General features: G+C 43.5%; 1 protein-coding gene across 1 annotated transcript in view; it reads right to left on the bottom strand.

Annotated features, from left to right (window-relative positions):
* LOC141076975 (transcription elongation factor A protein 3-like) overlaps positions 1-22,613 on the bottom strand; it is a 189,790-nt gene that overhangs the window by 44,017 nt on the left and 123,160 nt on the right. The window contains exons 12-13 of the mRNA XM_073564148.1: positions 16,386-16,540; positions 15,057-15,203 (exon numbers count right to left, since the gene is read on the bottom strand). Of these exons, the coding sequence (XP_073420249.1) occupies positions 15,057-15,203; positions 16,386-16,540 (302 nt within the window). The remainder of the gene's footprint in view (positions 1-15,056; positions 15,204-16,385; positions 16,541-22,613) is intronic.

The following is a 22,613-nucleotide window of genomic DNA, read 5'->3' as shown; positions in this document are numbered from 1 at the left end:
CAGAGGAGTTTTGGGAGAATGTCCTATGGTCTGATGAAACCAAACTGGAACTGTTTGGTAGAAACACAACTTGTCGTGTTTGGAGGAAAAAGAATACTGAGTTGCATCCATCAAACACCATACCTACTGTAAAGCATGGTGGTGGAAACATCATGCTTTGGGGCTGTTTCTCTGCAAAGGGGCCAGGACGACTGATCCGGGTACATGAAAGAATGAATGGGGCCATGTATCGTGAGATTTTGAGTGCAAACCTCCTTCCATCAGCAAGGGCATTGAAGATGAAACGTGGCTGGGTCTTTCTACATGACAATGATCCAAAGCACACCGCCAGGGCAACGAAGGAGTGGCTTCGTAAGAAGCATTTCAAGGTCCTGGAGTGGCCTAGCCAGTCTCCAGATCTCAACCTTTGGAGGGAGTTGAAAGTCCGTGTTGCCAAGCGAAAAGCCAAAAACATCACTGCTCTAGAGGAGATCTGCATGGAGGAATGGGCCAACATACCAACAACAGTATGTGGCAACCTTGTGAAGACTTACAGAAAATGTTTGACCTCTGTCATTGCCAACAAAGGATATATCACAAAGTATTGAGATGAAATTTTGTTTCTGACCAAATACTTATTTTCCACCATAATATGCAAATAAAATGAAAAAAAAAACAGACAATGTGATTTTCTGGATTTTTTTTTCTCAGTTTGTCTCCCATAGCTGAGGTGTACCTATGATGTAAATTACAGACGCCTCTCATCTTTTTAAGTGGTGGAACTTGCACTATTGCTGACTGACTAAATACTTTTTTGCCCCACTGTATAAAACAAAAAAAAGAGAAAAAATATTAATCCAATAAATACATTTATTTACGGTATGTAAAAACAAAAACAAAAAAAGTACACATATTTGGTATCCCTGCATCCCTTTAAACACCATTAAAAATAAATAAAAAAATAGGCAAAAAATAATGCTTTATCATTATACCACCAAGCAAATAGTGGAATCAAATGCGATCAAAAAGACAAATGATAATAAAAATGGCATCTCTGAAAATATCATCTTGTCCCATAAAAAACAAGCCTCTGTACAGCTCCATCAGCAAAAAATTAAAAAAATTATAGCTCTCAGAATAACGCAATGCAAAAATATATTTTTTTATAAAATAGTTTTTATTGTGTAAAAGCATCAAAACTATAAAGATATAAAGATGTGGTATCACTATAATCGTACTAGCGGGATAGCATAAACAAACCTCCAAAAAGTAATTCCTGAATTGCTGTTTTTTGTTCATTCTGCCTCTCAAAAATCATAGTGGAAAAAAATTTCATGTACCCAAAATTGGTACCAATAAAAATGTCAGTTTGTCCTGTAAAAACAAGCTATCACATGACTCTGTCGGCCAAAGTATGGAAAAATTATAGCTATCAAGAAATGGGGATGCACAAGTTTTTGCAATAAATAGTGTCTTTTAGTGTGTAACAGCAGCCAAGCATTAAAAAAAGATATAAATCTGGTATCGCTGTAATCGCACTGACCCAAAGAATAAAGTTGTCTAATCACTTATGCTGCACGCGGAACGGCGTAAAAAATAAACAGAAACAATTCTTGACCTGCTGTTGATTTTTTCATTCTGCCTCCCAAAGAGCTGTAAGGCTCGGCTCACATCTATCTTGTGCTCTGCGCCAAGAGCTTTCACCAAGATTTCCATGTAAATGTCTGAAATACGTGACTTAGACGGAACCCTTGGCAGAAGATTCCCTATATGGAAGCACTGTGGATGACGTCTTTTTAGGCGTGCCTAAAAGCGCAATCTGCCACAGTTTTATGTAATTCTGGAAATAAATACACCGCTGAACAGAGGCTAGATGGAGTTCAGAGTAACTCTGCTGCCTCATTATAGGGAATGGATCCCTTGTGGGTTTCATCTGAATCATGTCACTTAGAGATTTAGATGGAAACCCCAATATAAGTGCTCAGTGATTAGCGCATGATAAATGTAATCCCAAATGTTATGTAAAATCTTCCCAACTCAATCCACAAAAAAAGCAAATGCCCATTCATCTGTTAATAGAAATAAAGGGAGTTTCCATGTTACTGGTAGTACAAAGGCTCTGGAAAAGTGCTATAGCTCTCTGCCCCTAAAAGAAATTATGCAAATTCTGGGATCCCAAATCCAAATGCCCCCTCCCTTCTGAGTCCCACAGTATGCCTAAACCCTATTTAGCATCCACATGTTTGGCATTTCTGTAACATTGACAGCCCACCTAATCTCCAGAAGCATGAGATGGGCCCCACAATGTACTGGGCACTATATAACGTGCTGGTGATTACAACTTTCACTTTACAACATTCACTGCTGCTTGTTTCTGAAAAACACCCATGGAGTCAAAATCATAACTACACATTTAGATAAATTCCCAAAGGGGTATAATTTCCAAAATGTGGTCACTTCAGGGGTGATTAAACTCTTTTAGCGCTTAGGGGCTCAGTCGATGGAGTCCACAAACAACCACACATGGTGTATTTATAAATTCAGCCGAAATTGTGGGACAAATTTTTGTGCCATTTTTACCTATTTCCCAGTGTGATAATGTAAAATATGGGGATAAAACAAAATCTCGGTGGTAAAAATGTAATTATTTTTTTCTTCATTGCCCAGTGGTATAACATTCTGTGACACACCTGTGGTGTCAACATGATCACTGCAACCGTAGATGAATTCATTGAGATGTGTAATTTATAAGATGGGGTCACTTATAGGGGGTTCTGCTGTTCTGGCACCTCTGGGCCTCTACCAATATGGCATGGAACCTTGAAATCAAGCCAGGAAAATCTGAACTCCAATATGATGCTTCTTCAATGTTGTAAAATTCTGTGAAGCACCTGTGGTTTCAAGGTGCTCAGACTTTTAGAGAGAGTCCTTGAGAGGTCTAGTTCACAAAATGAGGTCGCTTGTGGGGGTTTTCCACTGCTAGGCACATCAGGGCTTCTCCAAAATATTTCTGAGCCCTGCCTGCCAAGCTGTAGTTTTCCTACACACATTGGGTATTGGTGTTCTCAAAAGAAATTACACAACAACTTGTATAGTGAATTTTTTCCTCCCACCATTGTAAAAATAAAAAATTGGGGCTAAAAAACATTTTTGGGGAAAAAATATGATTTTTTTTTATTTCCATGGCTCAACATTATAAGCTTTTTCTTAGCACCTGGAGTTCAAATTGCCCACCATACATCTTGATAAGTTCCCTGAGATGTCTAGTTTCCAAATGGGGTCAAATGTGGGGGGGTTCCAATCTTTAGGCACACCAGGGGCTCTCTAAATTCGACATGGCATTCACTAATGATTCCAGCAAATTTTGTATTCAAAAAATCAAATGGCGCCCCTTCCCTTCTGAGCCCTGCCATGTACTCAAACAGAAGTTTTCCTCCACATATTGCGAATCGACGTACTCATAAGTAATTGCTCATCAAATTGTATGGTGGAATGTTTCCTGTTATCCTTGTGAAAATAAAAAAAATTGATACTAAAAGAACATTATGGGAAAAATGTGATTTTTTATTTTCAATACTATAAACAAGCACCTTTCGAAGTGCTCACCACATTCCTTCCCTTTCCAAAAACTGCTGTTCACACAAACAGTAGCTTTCCCCCACATATAAGGCATCGGTATGCTCATGAGAATCACATAAGAAATTTTGTGGTCTATTTTCTCCTGTTACTTTTCTGAAAAAAAAAATTGGGTCCATTTTTGTGAAAACAAGTAAAATGTAAATTTTTTCCTTCCACATTCCAATAATTCCTGTGAAGTACCTGAAGGGTTAATAAATGTTTTGAATGTGGTTTTGAGCACCTTGAGGGGTGCAGTTTTTAGAACAGTGTAAATTTGTTTTTTTTTCTATCATGTAGACCCCTCAGAGTCACTTCAAATGTGATGTGGTCCCTAAGAAAAATGGTTTTGTAAATTTTATTGTAAAAATGAGAAATCGATAGTCAACTTTTAACCCTTATAACTTGCTAATAAAAAAATATGTTTCTAAAATTGTGTTGATATAAAGTAGACATGTGGGAAATGTTATTTATTAACTATTTTGCTTGACATAACTCTGATTTAAAAATTAAAAGTTTAAAAATTGTTAAATTTTCTAAAGTTTTACTAAGTTTCTGATATTTTCACAAATTAACGCAAGTTGTATCAAAGAAATTTTAACCCTGTCATGAAGTACAGTATGTCACAAAAAACAATCTCAGAATCACTAGGATCCATTGAAGTGTTCCAGAGTTAATACCTCATAAGGTGACACTGGTCAGAATTGGCAAAATTGGCCTTGTCAGAAAGACAAAAAGAGGCTTCATGTGAAGGGGTGTGAAAGAGTTATTTCCAGCTTTGAAAATGATCCACATGATCAATGAGGGTCTGACTGCAGTGACAATCAGAAATTGTAAGAATGGGGCTCTGAAAAGCTATCAGAAAGGAGCATGAACATACTGCTCTATTCCCTCTCCTTGGGGATGTTAGGAATGGGCAAGTACTGTACTCAGCTGCAACTAGCAGTCCTTAGAGAATAAATAGGACAGTAGTTCCATTTCAATGGGGCATTTCCAAACCCAGCAGTCAGACTCCTACTGATCAGAAAGTATTGCTGATAGCTTTTCATGTTCAGAATAACTATGTAAAGTACCATCAATGTTTGATCAGTATGGGTGAACCCTGGGACCCATGTGGAGCAGTACAATGAGAGTGCCATATCGCATCCCTTGCCTTGTACTGCAGCTCATCGCATTTACTTGAAACAAGCAGAAGTATCAGGTAAAGTGGCTCCATAGCAACAACTGTGGTACAACCCCTTTACTGAGCTATGCAGCCAAAGTCATGAAGAATCCACAAATTTGTTTCCTTTCTTCATCACCCACTCAAAACACACATTATTGTAAAAAGTCTAGATAGCATTCCCTTACACATTATTTCATTATAAAGATAACTATTAGCTATGAGTCAGAGCTGTGATAAAACACTCCGGGATCACTTTTGCTGCAGTCAAAGGCCACGTGGGTTTAGCATGAAACTCAGGTGCACAACCGGGATTCGGTCATAACTGACGCTGGGTCAGGTTTATTTCAGGTGAAAGCAAAACATACAGGAAATAAAACATAAAACAAATCCTTGCCTGTCCGGCACTAACTAAACAGGGTCCATACTAACTACAACTGGAGGGATTCTCCCAGCCCGCCAAACAGCATTACCGTAAGCACAGCTTTCACTCACAAGTGTTGCTCACACAGACATGCTCTCTGAGTTACCCAGGCTGAGCAACTAAAACACCACACCGCATCATTTTATATCCGCTTCCCATTACTCATTAGTCACGAGGTGAAATACTGGCCAGACTAGGCAACATAGGAAAGGTATCTGGGTGAGATATACCTGCCCTCATCCACTATTCCCCCATAATTCTCACATATCCCCCCCCTGCTCATACCACTCCAGTCGAGCAATGACATCCGCCAAACAGTGCACTCGGGACAGGGCATCCGCATTCCCCATCTGTACCCCTGGGCGGTGCTCCACCGTAAAAGTGTAGGCCTGCAGGGCAAGGAACCACCGGGTCACTCGGCTATTCCGTTCCTTGTGTAAGTGAATCCACTTGAGAGGGGCATGGTCAGTCATCAGCCTGTACTTTCTGCCCACCAGGTAATATTTGAGGGACTCTATAGCCCACTTAATGGCTTGGCACTCTTTTTCTACTACTGGATACTTTTGCTCATGCTTATTCAGCTTCCTGCTGGGATAGAGAACTGGGTGTTCCACTCTGTCCCTCTCTTGTGACAGTATGGCCCCGATACTGGTCTCAGAGGCATCATTTTTTTCCACAAACTCGCTGCGGAAATCCGGAGTCACCAGTACGGGCTGAGAGCAAAGTGCCCGTTTTAGGCTATGGAAGGCTTCTTCAGCCGCTAAGTTCCATTTAACCATGACGGAATCTATCCATTTGGTAAGATCCATCAGGGGGTTAGTAATGGCTGAAAAATTGGGAATGAACCGGCGATAATAGCCGGCGATCCCCAGAAAGGCTTGCACCTGCTTTTTGTTAACTTGTTGCGGCCAGTCCTGAACCGCTTGAATTTTATCGACCTGGGGTTTAACAATACCCCTCCAAATTATGTAACCCAAATACTGGGCTTCTTCTAGCCCGACGTGACATTTCTTTGGGTTCACAGTTAGACCTGTCCCCCACAGGTCCTCAATCACAGCTTGCACTTTCTGGAGGTGAGTCTCCCAGTCCAAGCTGTAAAAGACAATGTCACCCAAATAGGCCGAAGCGTACTGCCTATGTGGCCTCAGGACTCGATCCATCAGTCTCTGGAATATCGCCAGCGCTCTGTGCAGTCCAAACGGCATATACACATACTGGAATAAACCTTCCGGTGTAGCAAACGCCGTCTTCTCTCTGGCAGCCTCTGCCAGAGGGATCTGCCAATATCCCTTTGTTAGATCTAGGGTCGTAATATACCGGGCCTTCCCTAACTGATCTATTAACTCATCGACCCGAGGCATAGGGTAAGCATCAAATTTAGAGACCGCATTCAGTTTCCTGAAGTCATTGCAGAACCGGCTGGTGCCGTCCGGTTTAGGAATTAAGACAATCGGGCTGACCAAGCACTGTGCGATTCCTCAATGACCCCTAACTCTAACATTGCCTTGACTTCTCAGGAAACGGCTTCACGGCGCTTCCGGGATTCTGTAGGGTTTCACATGGACGGTGACCCCAGGTTCCGTTATGATGTCATCTTTCATTAGCGTAGTCTGCCCTGGTTTTTCAGAGAAAAACTTTTGGTTGTGAAGTAGAAACTGCCTGACCTCAGTCTTTTGCCACTCCGAGAGAGTCTCTGCAATCCGTACCTCCGGTACGGTAAGCGAGCAGACGGGCCGGGCCAGATCTGCTGATAAGGCAGACCGATCCTTCCAGGGTTTTATCAGATTTACATGACAAATCTGTTCAGGTTTCCTTTTACCTGCCTGATACACTTTGTAGTTTACCTCACCAACTCTTTCCTTAATCTCAAAGGGGCCCTGCCACTTGGTGAGGAATTTACTGTCGGCCGTGGGGACCAGGATCAACACCCTATCTCCGGGTGCAAACGTACGGATCTTGGCACCCCTGTCATAGATTCTTTTCTGGGCTCCCTGAGCCAGCATCATGTGCTCTTTGACGATGGGCATAATGGCCGTAATATGGTCCTGCATTTGTGTTACATGATCTATCACCATTTTAAATGGAGTGACCTGACCCTCCCAGGCTTCTTTTGCGATGTCTAACAGTCCGCTGGGATGTCGGGCGTACAATAACTCGAAAGGCGAGAACCCAGTGGAAGACTAGGGCACTTCCCTAATGGCAAAAAGCAAATGCAGAAGTACATAGTCCCAGTTTTTCCCATCCTTGTCTATCGCCTTTGTCAGCATCTGCTTCAAAGTTTTATTGAACCATTCGACCAGCCCATCTGTTTGAGGGTGATACACGGACGTGCGTAACGGTTCGATTTGTAGCAACCTGCAGAGCTCCCTCATTACCCTTGACATAAAGGGAGTCCCCTGGTTGGTAAGTATCTGTTTTGGAATACTGACCCGACTAAACACATGCACCAGTTCCTTCGCAATCGTTTTGGTGGCCGTTACGCAAAGGGATGGCCTCCGGGTAATGAGTGGCATAATCCACGATGACCAGGATATGTTGGTGTCCATGTGCAGACCGTGGAAGGGGCCCCAATAAATCCATCCCAATCCTATCAAACGGGACTTCAATAATATGCAGGGGTACCAAAGGGCTTCAGAACCGGGGTTTAGGTGCAGAGGCTTGGCAGTCAGGACAAGACTCACAATATACACGAACATCATGATGCATGCCTGGCCAAACAAAACAGTGTAAGATCCTTTCGGTGGTTTTCTGGACTCCCAAGTGACCTCCCATTACATGTCCGTGGGCCAGGTCCAGCACTTTCCGCCGGTAGGGTTTTGGCACGACTAATCGTTGCACCGTGTCTTCCCCCTTTTTCTCTATCTGATATAATAAATCATTCTCCAGGACCATGTAATGATATGCCAGCCTAGTGCCAGGTTCTACGGTTACCCCATTTATCACTTTTACATTTGTTCTAGCCAGAAAAAGGGTAGGATCCTTTATTTGCTCGCTTTGGAAGTCATCTTTCTGGACTTCCAAATCCGGCAAACGGGGAGGTGGACGGCTGCCTGCCCCCTCCTTCTCCCTGGTCTCCTCAGTATCTCCTGCCATGACCGAAAACGGGAACTGAAGGTCATTTCCAGTAGACTCATCACTAGAGTCTTCCTGGGGAACCTCCTCCAGGGGTTTGGGACCCACCCGCGCCCTGGGAGAGGAATCACATACACTGTTACCCTGGGGTATCAATTGATTCTCCCACAATTGCCAGAAGTGGGGGAAATCCCTGCCCAAGATTACATCATGCAACAACGCGGGGATGAGTCCCACTTTATGTTGCACTGTCCCATAGGAAGTGGAAATGCATACGACCGCAGTGAGGTACGAACAGGTGTCTCCATGCACACATGTTACAGAAAATCTGTCTAATGGTCCAGTCGGGGCTGACACCAGACTGGCCTTCACCAGAGTCACCACACTTCTACCAATGCCACCACCTTCTTCCCATCCACTGATACATCACACAGGTGTTTTTCCACCTTACTTTGACCGGCATTCACGCTCACTATCTGGGCAACCATAGACATGCGTTTTTTAGAGTCTGTGACGTCGCACTGCATGGGTTCAGTAGTGACCAGACAGTTCACAGCGATGTGGCCCATCTCTTGGCAGCGAAAACACCTAACGGGCCCCTTGCCTAGACCAAAGTTCGTTACACTTGGCCTCACCGTGCGAGCAGTTCCGTTTTCCTCCCCCACTGTCTTAGGGATTTTTCCTTCTCCCCTTCTCCCGGGAACAGTTTTACCGGTTCCACGTGGAGATGATGAAGACGGAGGTGGGGTAGCGTCGTCTCTGAGTCCTTCCACCATGGAGTAACGCTCAACCATATCCACCAGTTGATCTGCCATCGTAGGATTTCCATGGCTTACCCGCTTCCTCAGGGCCGGTGGTAGAGCTCTCAGGTACTTGTCCAGGATGACTCTCTGGATGATCTCTGGTGCCGTCAGCACCTTGGGTTGTAGCCACTTCTTCGTCAGGTGGATCAGATTGAACATCTGTGACCATGGTGATTTATCCAGCTGATAAGTCCATTGATGCACTCTTTGTGCATGGACAGCGGTTGTCACTCCCAGCCGGGCAAAGATCTCGGCTTTCAGTTTGTGAAAGTCCTGCGCGGCTTCAGGTTCTAAGTCATAATAGGCTTTTTGGGCCTCACCGGAAAGAAACGGGGCAATCAGGCCGGCACAGAGGGCCTTCGGCCATTTTTCACGCACCGCCATCCGTTCAAACGTGGTCAGGTATGCCTCGACGTCATCTTCTATCGTCATCTTCTCCCAGTACCGACTCAGGTGAATCACTCTCGAATTGGCTTCCGGGTTAACCTCAGGTAAAGTTGCCAGGCGCTGCGCCACCTGCTGGAGAAGCGAACGATCTGCAGCTGTCACATTTACCAACTCCTTCAGCTGGGCCATCATCACCCGATTAGCTTCTTGCTGGACGGTGGTGGACTGTACCAGCGCTTTCACCACGTCCTCCATGTTCATGCTTTCAACGTGGTGCCCGCATTCTCCACCAATTTGTGATAAAACACTCCGGGATCACCTTTTCTGTGGTCAAAGGTCACGTGGGTTTAGCATGAAACACAGGTGCACAGCCGGGATTCGGACATAACTGACGCTGGGTCAGGTTTATTTCAGGTGAAAGCAAAACATATAGGAAATAAAACATAAATCAAATCCTTGCCTGTCCGGCACTAACTAAACAGGGTATTAAATATTCAGATATTTGGTTGTTAATTTCTTATTACACTCAGTTCTGTACATTGCTTTCGCTGACACTGCATGTGTTATTTTAGCAAGTTTAGCTCATGGTAAAGGTGAACTCCATATATATATAGACCATGTGCTCTAACAGACCGATATATAATTCATGGCTCACTCTAGGGGTCGCTCGCTCTCTCCTTCCCTATCACCATGAAACACATTCGAGGAGTCATCTGTGCTGGGCCATGACACTACGGACAGCTGGTATGTAATCCAACTACCATCCAGTGAAGCTACGCACTACAAGACACAAGTCTTTTTCAGAGTTCCAGGAAAGAAGGTTACAAGCTTAGTTATGAACAAATGGACAATCTCTCTGACTTTCACCTATTTTTATGTTTTCCTGTAATAATCTTTTCTTTAATGGAAGAATCCAAATAAACCACTACATTTTTTTTATAAGAACATTGTCATCCGGTAACTTGTCCTGAATATGATAAACAAGAATACGCGTTTTTTACACAGGGTCCATACTAACTACCAACTGGAGGGCTTCTCCCGTCCAGCCAAACCAGTGTTACCGTAAGCACAGCTTTCACTCACACGTGTCGCTCACACAGACATGCTCTCTGTGTTCCCCGGGCTGACCTACTAACACACCACTTGGCATCCTTTTATATCCGCCTCCCATTACTCATTAGTAGTGTTGAGCATTCCGATACCGCAAGTATCGGGTATCGGCCGATACTTGCTGTATCGGAATTCCGATACCGACTTCCGATATTTTTTCAATATCGGAATTCGGCATCGGAATCGGAAGTTCAGTTGATTGACGGCCTGACGTCATCATGATGCGCGGTGTGTGCGCATCATGATGCGCCGTCATTTCGGGCCTTCCGGGGGTCTCTGCCGGCCTGCCGGGGGGCTGTGCCGGCCTGCCGGGGGGCTGTGTGGACTGCCCGGGGTCTCTGCCGGCCTGCCGGGGGGCTGTGCCGGCCTGCCGGGGGGCTGTGCACCCTGTGGGGGTCTGTACCGGCCTGCCGGGGGGCTGTGCCGGCCTGCCGGGGGGCTGTGCTGATGTCCGGGGGTCTGTGCAAGCATCGTCCGATGGGACTACAAGTCCCATCGGGCGATGCCTGCTACCATGACAGTTATTGACACATTAGCCAATGATGGGACAGTAGTAGTCCCATCATCCGGCTAATGTGTTAAATGTTAAAAAAAAAAAAAAAAAAAAAAAAAATACTACATACATACTACATGCTACATACATACTACATATATACTACATACATACTACATACATACTACATACATACTACATGCATGCTACATACATACTGCATATATACTACATACATACTACATACATACTGCATGCTACATACATACTACATACATACTACATGCATGCTACATATATACTACATGCTACATACATACCACATACATACTACATGCATGCTACATATATACTACATGCATGCTACATACATACTACATATATACTACATGCATGCTACATACATACTACATGCTACATGCATGCTACATACATACTACATACATGCTACATATATACTACATACATACTACATATATACTACATGCATGCTACATATATACTACATACATACTACATATATACTACATGCATGCTACATATATACTACATACATACTACATATATACTACATACATGCTACATATATACTACATACATACTACATATATACTACATACATGCTACATATATACTACATGCTACATACATACCACATACATACTACATACATGCTACATATATACTACATGCATGCTACATACATACTACATATATACTACATGCATGCTACATACATACTACATGCTACATGCATGCTACATACATACTACATACATACTACATGCTACATACATACCACATATATACTACATACATACAATACATTCATACAATACATACATAGACATACAGTACATATAACATAGAGTAACATACTTACCAATACTTGTCACATTGTTCCCCGAAGCCATTGTCTTTCCGGAATAAATATTAACATAACAAACCACAAAAATACTCACCCACGATCCGAAGCAGTCCACGAGTGTGTCCCACGACGATCTTGGGTAGAGAACTGCAGCATCAGATGATGCTGCCGTTCTCTACGGGCTGCAGGAATCCAATGACGGAAGGTAGGTATCCTTCCGCACTGTATTCCTCCGCCACTTAAAAAAAAAAAAGTCCCTAGTCTCACTTTATGCCATTGCTGTGTGGGAAATTCCCACACAGCAATGGCATAAAGTGAGACTAGGGACTTTTTTTTTTTTTTAAGTGGCGGAGGAATACAGTGCGGAAGGATACCTACCTTCCGTCATTGGATTCCTGCAGCCCGTAGAGAACGGCAGCATCAGCTGATGCTGCAGTTCTCTACCCAAGATCGTCGTGGGACACACTCGTGGACTGCTTCGGATCGTGGGTGAGTATTTTTGTGGTTTGTTATGTTAATATTTATTCCGTAGACGACAATGGCTTCGGGGAACAATGTGACAAGTATTGGTAAGTATGTTACTCTATGTTATATGTACTGTATGTCTATGTATGTATTGTATGAATGTATTGTATGTATGTAGTATATATGTGGTATGTATGTAGCATGTAGTATGTATGTAGCATGCATGTAGCATGTAGTATGTATGTAGCATGCATGTAGTATATATGTAGTATGTATGTAGCATGCATGTAGTATATATGTAGCATGCATGTAGTATGTATGTGGTATGTATGTAGTATATATGTAGTATGTATGTAGTATATATGTAGCATGTATGTAGTATATATGTAGCATGCATGTAGCATGTAGTATGTATGTAGCATGCATGTAGTATATATGTAGTATGTATGTAGCATGCATGTAGCATGTAGTATGTATGTAGCATGCATGTAGTATATATGTAGCATGCATGTAGTATATATGTAGTATGTATGTTGCATGTAGTATGAATGTAGCATGTATGTAGTATGTAGTATGAATGTAGCATGTATGTAGTATGTATGTAGCATGCATGTAGTATATATGTAGCATGCATGTAGTATATATGTAGTATGTATGTTGCATGTAGTATGAATGTAGCATGTATGTAGTATGTAGTATGAATGTAGCATGTATGTAGTATGTAGTATGAATGTAGCATGTAATTTTTTTTTTTTTTTTTTTTTTTTTTACATTTAACACATTAGCCGGATGATGGGACTACTACTGTCCCATCATTGGCTAATGTGTCAATCACTGTCATGGTAGCAGGCATCGCCAGATGGGACTTGTAGTCCCATCGGACGATGCCTGCACAGACCCCCGGAGCCTGCACAGACCACCGGCAGGCCGGCACAGCCCCCCGGCAGGCCGGCACAGCCCCCCGGCAGGCCGGCACAGCCCCCCGGAGCCTGCACAGACCACCGGCAGGCCGGCACAGACCACCGGAGCCTGCACAGACCCCCTGGCAGGCCGGCACAGCCCCCCGGCAGGCCGGCACAGCCCCCCGGCAGGCCGGCATAGCCCCCCGGAGCCTGCACAGACCACCGGCAGGCCGGCACAGACCACCGGAGCCTGCACAGACCCCCTGGCAGGCCGGCACAGCCCCCCGAAAGGCCCGTACAGACCCCAGAGAGGCTGTACAAGGGCAGGAAAGGGTTTTTCTTATTCCGATACCGGAAGTCCCATAGACTTGAATGGGACTTCCGGTATCGGAATCGGCGATACCGATACTTTTTTTAAAGATCGGCCGATACCATCCGATACGATACTTTGAAGTATCGGATGGTATCGCTCAACTCTACTCATTAGTCACCAGGTGAGATACTGACCAGACTAGGCCACATAGGAAAGGTATCTGGGCGAGATATACCTGCCCTCATCCACTATTCCCACATGCTTTTCACAGAGCATTATGAATCCCTGTGTGCATCTAAGAGGAAACATATATAATTATACAATGCAGATTAATTAAAGTCAATATTCACTTTAAGCTGCATCCTCTAAAAACAACAGAGATACAAATTCCACACCCTGCAGCAGCTATAGCTCTACCTCATTAGATTAGATAAGTTTATACAAAATACAACATTCTCTAGTTATAGCATATGCTTCTCTGTTGAATTTCCAAAAACCCTAGAAGACATTGAAATGCATAAAATCCCCAAAATAAAAAAGGCATAAAAAAGCTTGTAAACTCAGGGAGTCCTGTGTTCCAGATCAATTACTGTACAAAGACTGTCTCTCACTTTTGATCATCTGCATTACATACGTAGACAACATAGATTTGAATAGGTATGGTGCAGTGTTTTCATTTTCTCTACAGTGCCACATTGGAGAAAATGACACTTCCTACCACGTTTCCTTTCAGATTACACAGATTACAGCTGATCAGTTGGGATTATAAATAAGAATTGATCAGAGTCAAGAACCCTTTATAAACACTTGGCAGATTTTGCCATATTCTCACTCGGGTTCTGGTTGATTGACAGGTCTCTGACTATTTGTGAAAAAGAAAAGACCTGCCAATCTAGTGGAAGAAGCTGACCCGGGACCCATCCATTTAACTGTTGCCTCCAAACCTGATTCTTTTACAAACTACGTTTTCTCTTAAACATCTTAGCCTTTCAGAATAGATATCGACAATGATCAAACCTATCTTTAATTTTCATGACAGATTCTTCTTTTTTAAGTACGGTATGTGTAGATGTTTTTCTTGTGTAAATAAATAGAACTTACTAATATTCGTTTATTCGCAATTGTCCATATCTTCAAATATCAGCACAGTACTGGGTCCTCTTAATCCATTGACTTCTGCTCAGGACAGAAGAGTTTCCTGTGTTTACGTAGCAGTGATGCATGTGTGAAGGGCCTGACTGACTGGTTATATTCTATCGCTAAATCAGCCCCCTTCTTTGACTATAGGTCTTCCATGACAGAGAAAGGGGCTGGCTTAGCTGTTGAAATGAGCCAGGCTGGGCATTTGAACCTTATGCCACTTGTTTTAATCTTGTGTTTGAAAGTAATGAATGGAAAAGGCATCTGCATAGAACCCTCCTACAGTGACCAATACATATTTCTATATTAAACAAGTCACTTGCCTGGTTATAGGTACAGTTCTTCTTCTTACACTTGTCACATTGTAGTAAGTCTGTCTGAGTGCCACCAGTCTTTGCCATTTGGTGTTCTCTGATAGCTTCTTGAGTCAGTGTGTTCCTAAGCTCTTTCAGCTCATCACTTGCCATTTCCTGTCATATAAGAAAACCAGACAAACAAACACTTGGCATAATATATTATATTCCAGAACCATGTGGTGCTAAATATGCCAACTTGTCTTAAGCTCTGTTAACACTAATGTCACGGCTTCAGCTATCCGGATAAACTACTGAGCCCATTGACCCATTATGGGTCTCTCAGATTTACATGTTCCTTTCCTCTTTTTAAATTGGACAGACTGGACTATAACACTCGTGTGAACATAGCCTTAAATGTACAGTATGTTATGAGAACAAAGTCTCCTTATTAGAGATGATCAAATCACTTGAAATTCAAATTCACCAGGTTTCACAAATTTTCCCAAGTAATTAGATTAGCAGCAAATTGATTCACCATGAATTGCAATATTGCAATATCACCAGTTGCTCTGAAAAGACACTTAACACTCTTGAGATCTCCTGGGACTGTATCCAACCCCTTTCTAGTTATCTGATACTATTAAGGCACTATTAAATTGACATAGTTGCTGTCAAAGGTAACATCATCCTGCTGTGACTGACAGGAGTGATGTGTCATATAGTCCATAATGTCCTCCACTTCCTCCCCACTAATACACTTGCCGGAGGCAAAAAGCCAATTGTAGCCTGAGTATGTAGCTTTACTCCCGGATAGCTGGTTCCAGTGGTGGTGATAGTGGTCCTGGTGCTAACAGCTCATTCATTTCTAGCAGTTGATTTTTTTCCTTTTCCCTACTCTGTCCAATACCATTGCCACCTCTTCATTTATGATACATTTTGTATAACACTGTTATTAATTTTTAATATTCTTACATCTCCAAGTAATCAACCATTGGACTTGGAAAACAGGTGCGCAAAACCAGACATGCACATGGACACTAGTAAGACTGAAATGGGGTGTGCACGACATTAATGCACATTCCATATGAGCCCAGGGTTTTGGGAAAAAAAAAACAAAACAATTGATACTCACCTACCAGAGCAAAGCTCTTCCTCCATACTCTACAGCATGTTTTCTAGCTCCAGATTGTGGGACATTATATTGTCAGGTTTTGTGAATAATTAGTTTTTTCAGAGCTTGTGATATTACACCACTCATCTTGAGATATTTGAATCCAAGAGGTAGGCACCTTCTATGTGTTACAGCTATGTGTATTTGTATGTCACTTCTTGACTTGATTTATTAAATGTAGTCACCTCAGCTGTCATTATTGCTATGTTCTGTGGTGATACCACTCCACAGAGCACGTTACGTCTCAGACTGGGATTCTTCGGATCTTTCAGGTTACTAATTCGACTCCTGATCCTGTTTCTGTACTTCATATCCGTGGCTTTAATTTCTTTGTATATGCGTGGGAATGTTAAGGATCATAACCAAATGCATTGTATGACCATATTGCAAAATCAAACAGCAGAAAAATACGGAATTACCATAATTCAAAAGGATTTATTGTTTTTTTTATGAAAGATCTGGCTAGACTAATCCTAGATCATCTTATTTAAGTTCATTTACAACATTTACTTGATTATGCCCATACAAGGTAAACTGTGAAATAACAGTGCAAATGTTGTTAGGTCCAGAAATATTTGGCCAGTAACTGAATCTTCGTGATTTGGGCTCTGCATGCCAATATTTTTTTAATTTAAAATGAAACAACTGAGGTGCGATTGAAGCGTAGACTTTCAGGTTTAATTTAAGGGGTTGAACAAAAGTATTGTGTGAAATATTTAGGAATTGCAACCATTTTTCTGCAAATCCTCATTTCAGAGGCTCAAAACTAATTGGACACATTTTAAATCTCATTTGCCAGGCGTTTGCCCATTCAGACCTCTTATCCAAATCATTTAGTAAAATTGTACAGTCAAGGTCAGATTGTATGTTGTCACCAAAGACTGACACTCTACTCTCAATCCCATCCACAAGTTCATTTATAAAGAGATTAAAAAGATTTTTCCCTACCACAGAACCTTGAGGTACCCCACTGCTGACTATATCCCATTTAGAGAATATATCCAAAAATGTCTGTTGTGGTACCATAGCCACCAGACGAGAAGAGATTCCAACAAGATGAAATTTAAATATTAATTTTTTTATTAGTAAATAAAAAATTAAAAATAGGAGGATATTAAAATAGATAGGGCTGAAACCTCCATACAGAGGGAGAAGCACAATGCAAATTCATAGCTTAATGAATGAAGGAGTTTCAAAGCAAAATGCTATAGGGCAAAAGAGTCAATGTAAATGTAAAAATATTGCAGCAGCTATTACATTAAATCAACAAGATATTAGCATCAAAAATTATTATTCAAAGTGAATACAGTGGAACAAGACAGTAATATATCAGATAATAGAAGGGGGAAGGCAGGTAAATCCAAAAAGTATCAATAAATAAAAATTAAACAGTCAAATTCAATGAAAGGATATGCTGATATACCATTTCCTAAATAGTAGGTGCCCAAGAAGTAACATATAGCAGTATATGAATTCTCCATCAAAAAGATGCCATATAATCACCAGAAACATTTCCCATAGAGGCAGGGTCGGCTCCAGGTTTTTGAGGGCCTCGGGCGAAAGAGTCTCAGTGGGCCCCCCCCTTTTAACACATACCACGATTCATGCCGTGTGACATCCATGGTGCCGGCCAAAAACTGACTTGTCACATGGACACGCAAGTGATCCACATGGACACTCGCTTTATGGCAAAACATGTTCATGTGAAGAAGGCTATTGATTAGTAGTGCACGTATGAAAGAAAGAACAGAGAGAAAGAAAGAAAGAACAGAGAGAGAACAGAAAGAGAGAAAGAAAGAAGGAAAGAGGGGAAAGAAAGAACTGAGAAAGAAAGAACAGAGAGAAAGAAAGGAAGAACAGAGAGAGAGAAAGAAAGAACAGAGAGAGAAAGAAAGATTAGAGATAGAAAAGAACAGAGCGAAAGAGAAAGAAAGAGGGGAAAGAAAGAACAGAGAGAGAGAAAGAAAGTGGGGAGAGAAAGAAAGAACAGAGAGGGAAAGAAAGAGAGAACTGAGAGAAAGAAAGAAAAAGACAAGAGAGAAAAAAAGAGTGGACAGAAAAAAAGAACAGAGAGAGAAAGAAAGAAAGAAAGAAAGAAAGGAAAGAAAGAAAGAGTGGACAGAAAAAAAGAACGAGAGAAAAATAAAGGAGGGGAAAGAAAGAACAGAGAGGTGGAGAGAAAAAGAAAGAGGTTAAAAAACAGAGAGAAAGAAAGAGGGGAAAGAAAGAACAGAGAGAGAAAGAAAGAGGAAAGAAAGAACAGAGGAGAGAAAGATGGGAAAGAAAGAAAGATGGGAAAGGAAGACCAGAGAGAGAAAAAAAGGGAAAGAAAAAGAAAGAACAGAGAAAGAGAAAAAAGGAGGAAAGAAAGAAAGAAGAAAGAGAAAGAACAGAGAAAGAAAGAGGGGGAAGAAAGAAAACAGAGAGAGAGAGAACAGAGAGAGAGAAAGAAAAAAAAAAGATTAGAGAGAAAGAAAAGAGAGAAAGAAAGAAAGAACAGAGAGAGAAAAAAATATTTTATAAAGATACCATAGCAGCCCGGCTTCCTTTGTAGTGCCCACCTGAGTCTCCTGGTGCAGGACATATCATAATCTGCTCACATGGCCGGCATCCCCGATTCCAAGGCGATCCCGCTGTCCGTGCTGTCAGAGGAGGACACGGTGATTGATCTGTAGCATTCCCTGAAGTGCCTCCATGGTTCTGTCACAATCTCCTCCCGAAATTACCTAATTTCTGATCAGCTTTTAGCACGTCACTTCAGGTAGAACGTCACGTGTGAGTTTTAAAGTGCTCCTTGGGGCTCCGCCGTGTACTCCTGTGTCCGTGGGAAAAGTAAGCTCCTGGCTGGGGCAGTCTCTCTCTCTCAAAATCGGGACTGTCTCGCTGGATCCGGGACGGTTGGGAAGGTATGAATGCTCCCCACCATACACCTCATACATGACAGCTCCACTTTGTATGCCTTGTACACACACGGCTCCGCTCCGTACACCTTGTACACACGCGGCTCTGCTCCATACACATGCGGCTTCACTCCGTACAACCCGTACACACCCGGCTATGCTCCGCTCCGTAAACACATGGCTCAGCTCTGTACACACAGGGCTCCGTTCCGTACACCTCGTACACACACAGCTCCGCTTCGTACACCTCACACACATCCGGCTCCACTCCATACACCTCGTACACATGCGGCTCCGCACACCTCATATACATGCTGCTCCGCTCTGCACACTTCGTACACACACGGCTCCACTCCGTACACCTAGTACACACGTCTCCGCTCTGTACACCTCATACACACATGGCTCTGCACCGTACACCTCATACACACATGGCTCCACTCTGTACACCTCGTACACACGGCTCCACTCTGTACACCTTGTACACATGGCTCCACTCTGTACACCTTGTACACATGGCTCCACTCTGTACACCTCGTACACACGGCTCCGCACCGTACACCTCTGCTCCGCACACCTCGTACACACATGGCTCCGCTCTGTACACCTCATACACACATGGCTCCGCTCTGTACACCTCGTACACACACGGCTCCGCACCGTACACCTCATACACACACGGCTCTGCTCCGTACACCTCGTACACACACGGCTCCGGGCTCCGCTCTGCACACCTCGTACACACACGGCTCCACTCTGTACACCTCGTACACACACAGCTCCGCTCCGTACACCTCGTACACACACGATTGCGCTCCGTACACTTCGTACACATGGCTCCGCTCCGTACACCTCGTACACACACGGCTCAGCTCCGAACACCTCGTACACACACGGCTCCGCTCCGAACACCTCGTACACACACGGCTGTGCTGCGTACACTTCATACACACGGCACCGATCTGTACACCTCGTACATACACAGCTCCGCTCCGTACACTTCGTACATACGGCTCCGCTCCGTACACCTCGCACACACACAGCTGTGCTTCGTACACTTCGTACACATAGCTCCGCTCCGTACACCTCGCACCCACACGGCTCCGCTCCGTACACTTCGTACACACGGCTCCGCTCTGCACACCTCGTGCACACACCGCTCCGTTATGTACACCTTGTACACACACAGCTCTGCTACATCCACCCTGTAAACCCCTCCTGAACCCACACATAAACTTCCCTCATCTAGCACCATGATGACGACCAGCACAGCAAAGTCCTGCATACACTGAGGCCCCTGACCATGTGACCCCTAACTCCTCCCCTCCTGTGACCTCATCACAGGTCCTGTGCCTCACACAAGAGAACAGCCGTAGCGATGACTCATTCCTGGCTGTGAGGGTCTGCGTGGGTCCCTTGGGGAGGGCGAGGATGGCGTTGGTGCATGGGGGGCGAGGCGGCGACGGTTGAGAGCTATGTATGGTATTCCAGGCAGCGTGAGTGGGACCCCCATCTCGCCAGGGCCCCAGCACTTGCCCGGGTGCTGACGACGGCCCTGCGTAGAGGCATTCATTACCTGAGTAGTGAATAAAGTGCGGCTGTTATAATTAACCACGAGTGCTGGCGTGGGACTGTGCTTCCCCTCACTCTCCCAGTTGGAAGTGTCTAAAAGCCATTTACTTTCTGGACACATAGGTATTATCCCATTCAGAGAATGTACCATTTTCTTTTAGCCAGTTCCTTACACAACTGCATATAATTTCCCCCAGTCCTTGCGTATATAGCTTTCATATGGAACAGTATCAGATCCCTTTACAAAGTCCATATAAATCACATCAGCTGCATTACCAGAATCCAGATTTGTACTCACCTCCTCATAGAAACCCAACATGTTAGGCTACTTTCACACTAGCGTCGTGTAACGGATGTCGCACTGCGTCGTGCCGACGTACCGTCACACGTTGTGAAAGTTTTGCTCAACGGGGGCAGCGGATGCAGTTTTTCAACGCATCCGCTGCCCCATTGTAATGTCCAGGGAGGAGGGGGTGGAGTTTCGGCCTCGCATGCGCGGTCGAAAATGGCGGACACGACGCACAAAAAAACGTTACATGTAACGTTTTTGTGTGCGTCGCGGCCGCCAAAACACGACGCATCCGTCGCACGACGGATGCGACGTGTGGCCATATGTCGCAATGCGTCGCTAATACAAGTCTATGGAGAAAAAACGCATCCTGCGGGCAACTTTGCAGGATGCGTTTTTTCTACAAAACAACGCATTGCGATGTACGTCGGCCGACGCTAGTGTGAAAGTAGCCTTAGTTAGACATGACATATCTTTCATGAAGCCATGTTGGTTGTTAGTTATTATATTATTCTCTGCAATATATTTATGCAGGTCATCTCTTATAATGCCCTCAAAAACTATGCACACTACTGATGTCAGACTTACCGGATGGTAGTTGACTGGATCCACCTTCTTACCTTTTTTAAATATTGATTCCACATCAGCCATCCTCCAATCCTGTGGCACCAACCCTGTTATAAGAGAGTCTAATAAGATGAGATACATCGTTCTGTCAATTACTGAGCTAAATTCCCTCAATATCCGTGGATGAATGCCATCTGGCCAGGGGGATTTGTCAATGTTTAATTTGCTCATACACAGGAGGAAATGCTGCAACAAATGGAAAAGGCAGCAAATAATAAGTGTCCTTATTATGGGGGATTTTTACTATCCAGACATTCAATTGGACATACAATCTTCTGGGCTATATGCAAATTGTCTCTTCAGAGAGGAAGAGGACTAGAACTCTAGTGCCACCTATTGGAAATAGCAATCCTAAAAGTCAATGTCGACCCTTTAACGAGCCTTGTCACATGACTTAGGATAAAAGCCAAACCAGAATCTCAATTTGCAGACACTGTGTTTCGGGGTACTGCCCCTCGTCAGTGCAAAGTATCGTTTCTCATTGCGGAGAGTGACATGCTAAGCATGCCGAGACTTAAAGCCGTAATGTTTCTCTGGGAAATATGCAAATTGTCTCTTCAGAGGGGAAGAGGACTAGAACTCTAGAGCCACAAGGAGAAACGATACTTTTTGGATATCGGTCAGACTCCTCTCACACAGCCAAACCAGATCTCACACTTTGCACTGACGAGGGGCAGTACCCCGAAACACAGTGCCTGCAAATTGAGATTCTGGCTTGGCTTTTATCCTAAGTCATGTGACAAGACTCGTTAAAGTGTCGACATTGACTTTTAGGATGGCTAATTCCAATCGGTGGTACTAGAGTTCTAGTCCTCTTCCTCTCTAAAAAGACAAGTTGCGTACAGCCCAGAAGATCATATGTCCAATTGAAGGTCTGGATAGTAAAAATCCCCCATAATAAGGGCACTTATTATTTGCTGCCTTTTCCATTTATTGCAGCATTTCTTCCTCTACCTGTTCAGCTGTATTAGGAAGCTTATAGCAAACTCCAATTAGCCGCTTTTCATTATTGCCATCCTCATGTA

Source organism: Dendrobates tinctorius, unplaced genomic scaffold (assembly GCF_039654945.1).
Source record: "Dendrobates tinctorius isolate UK_male_01 unplaced genomic scaffold, ASM3965494v1 ptg000015l, whole genome shotgun sequence".
Taxonomy (NCBI): domain Eukaryota; kingdom Metazoa; phylum Chordata; class Amphibia; order Anura; family Dendrobatidae; genus Dendrobates; species Dendrobates tinctorius.
This window is presented reverse-complemented; position numbering and strand designations above follow the sequence as displayed.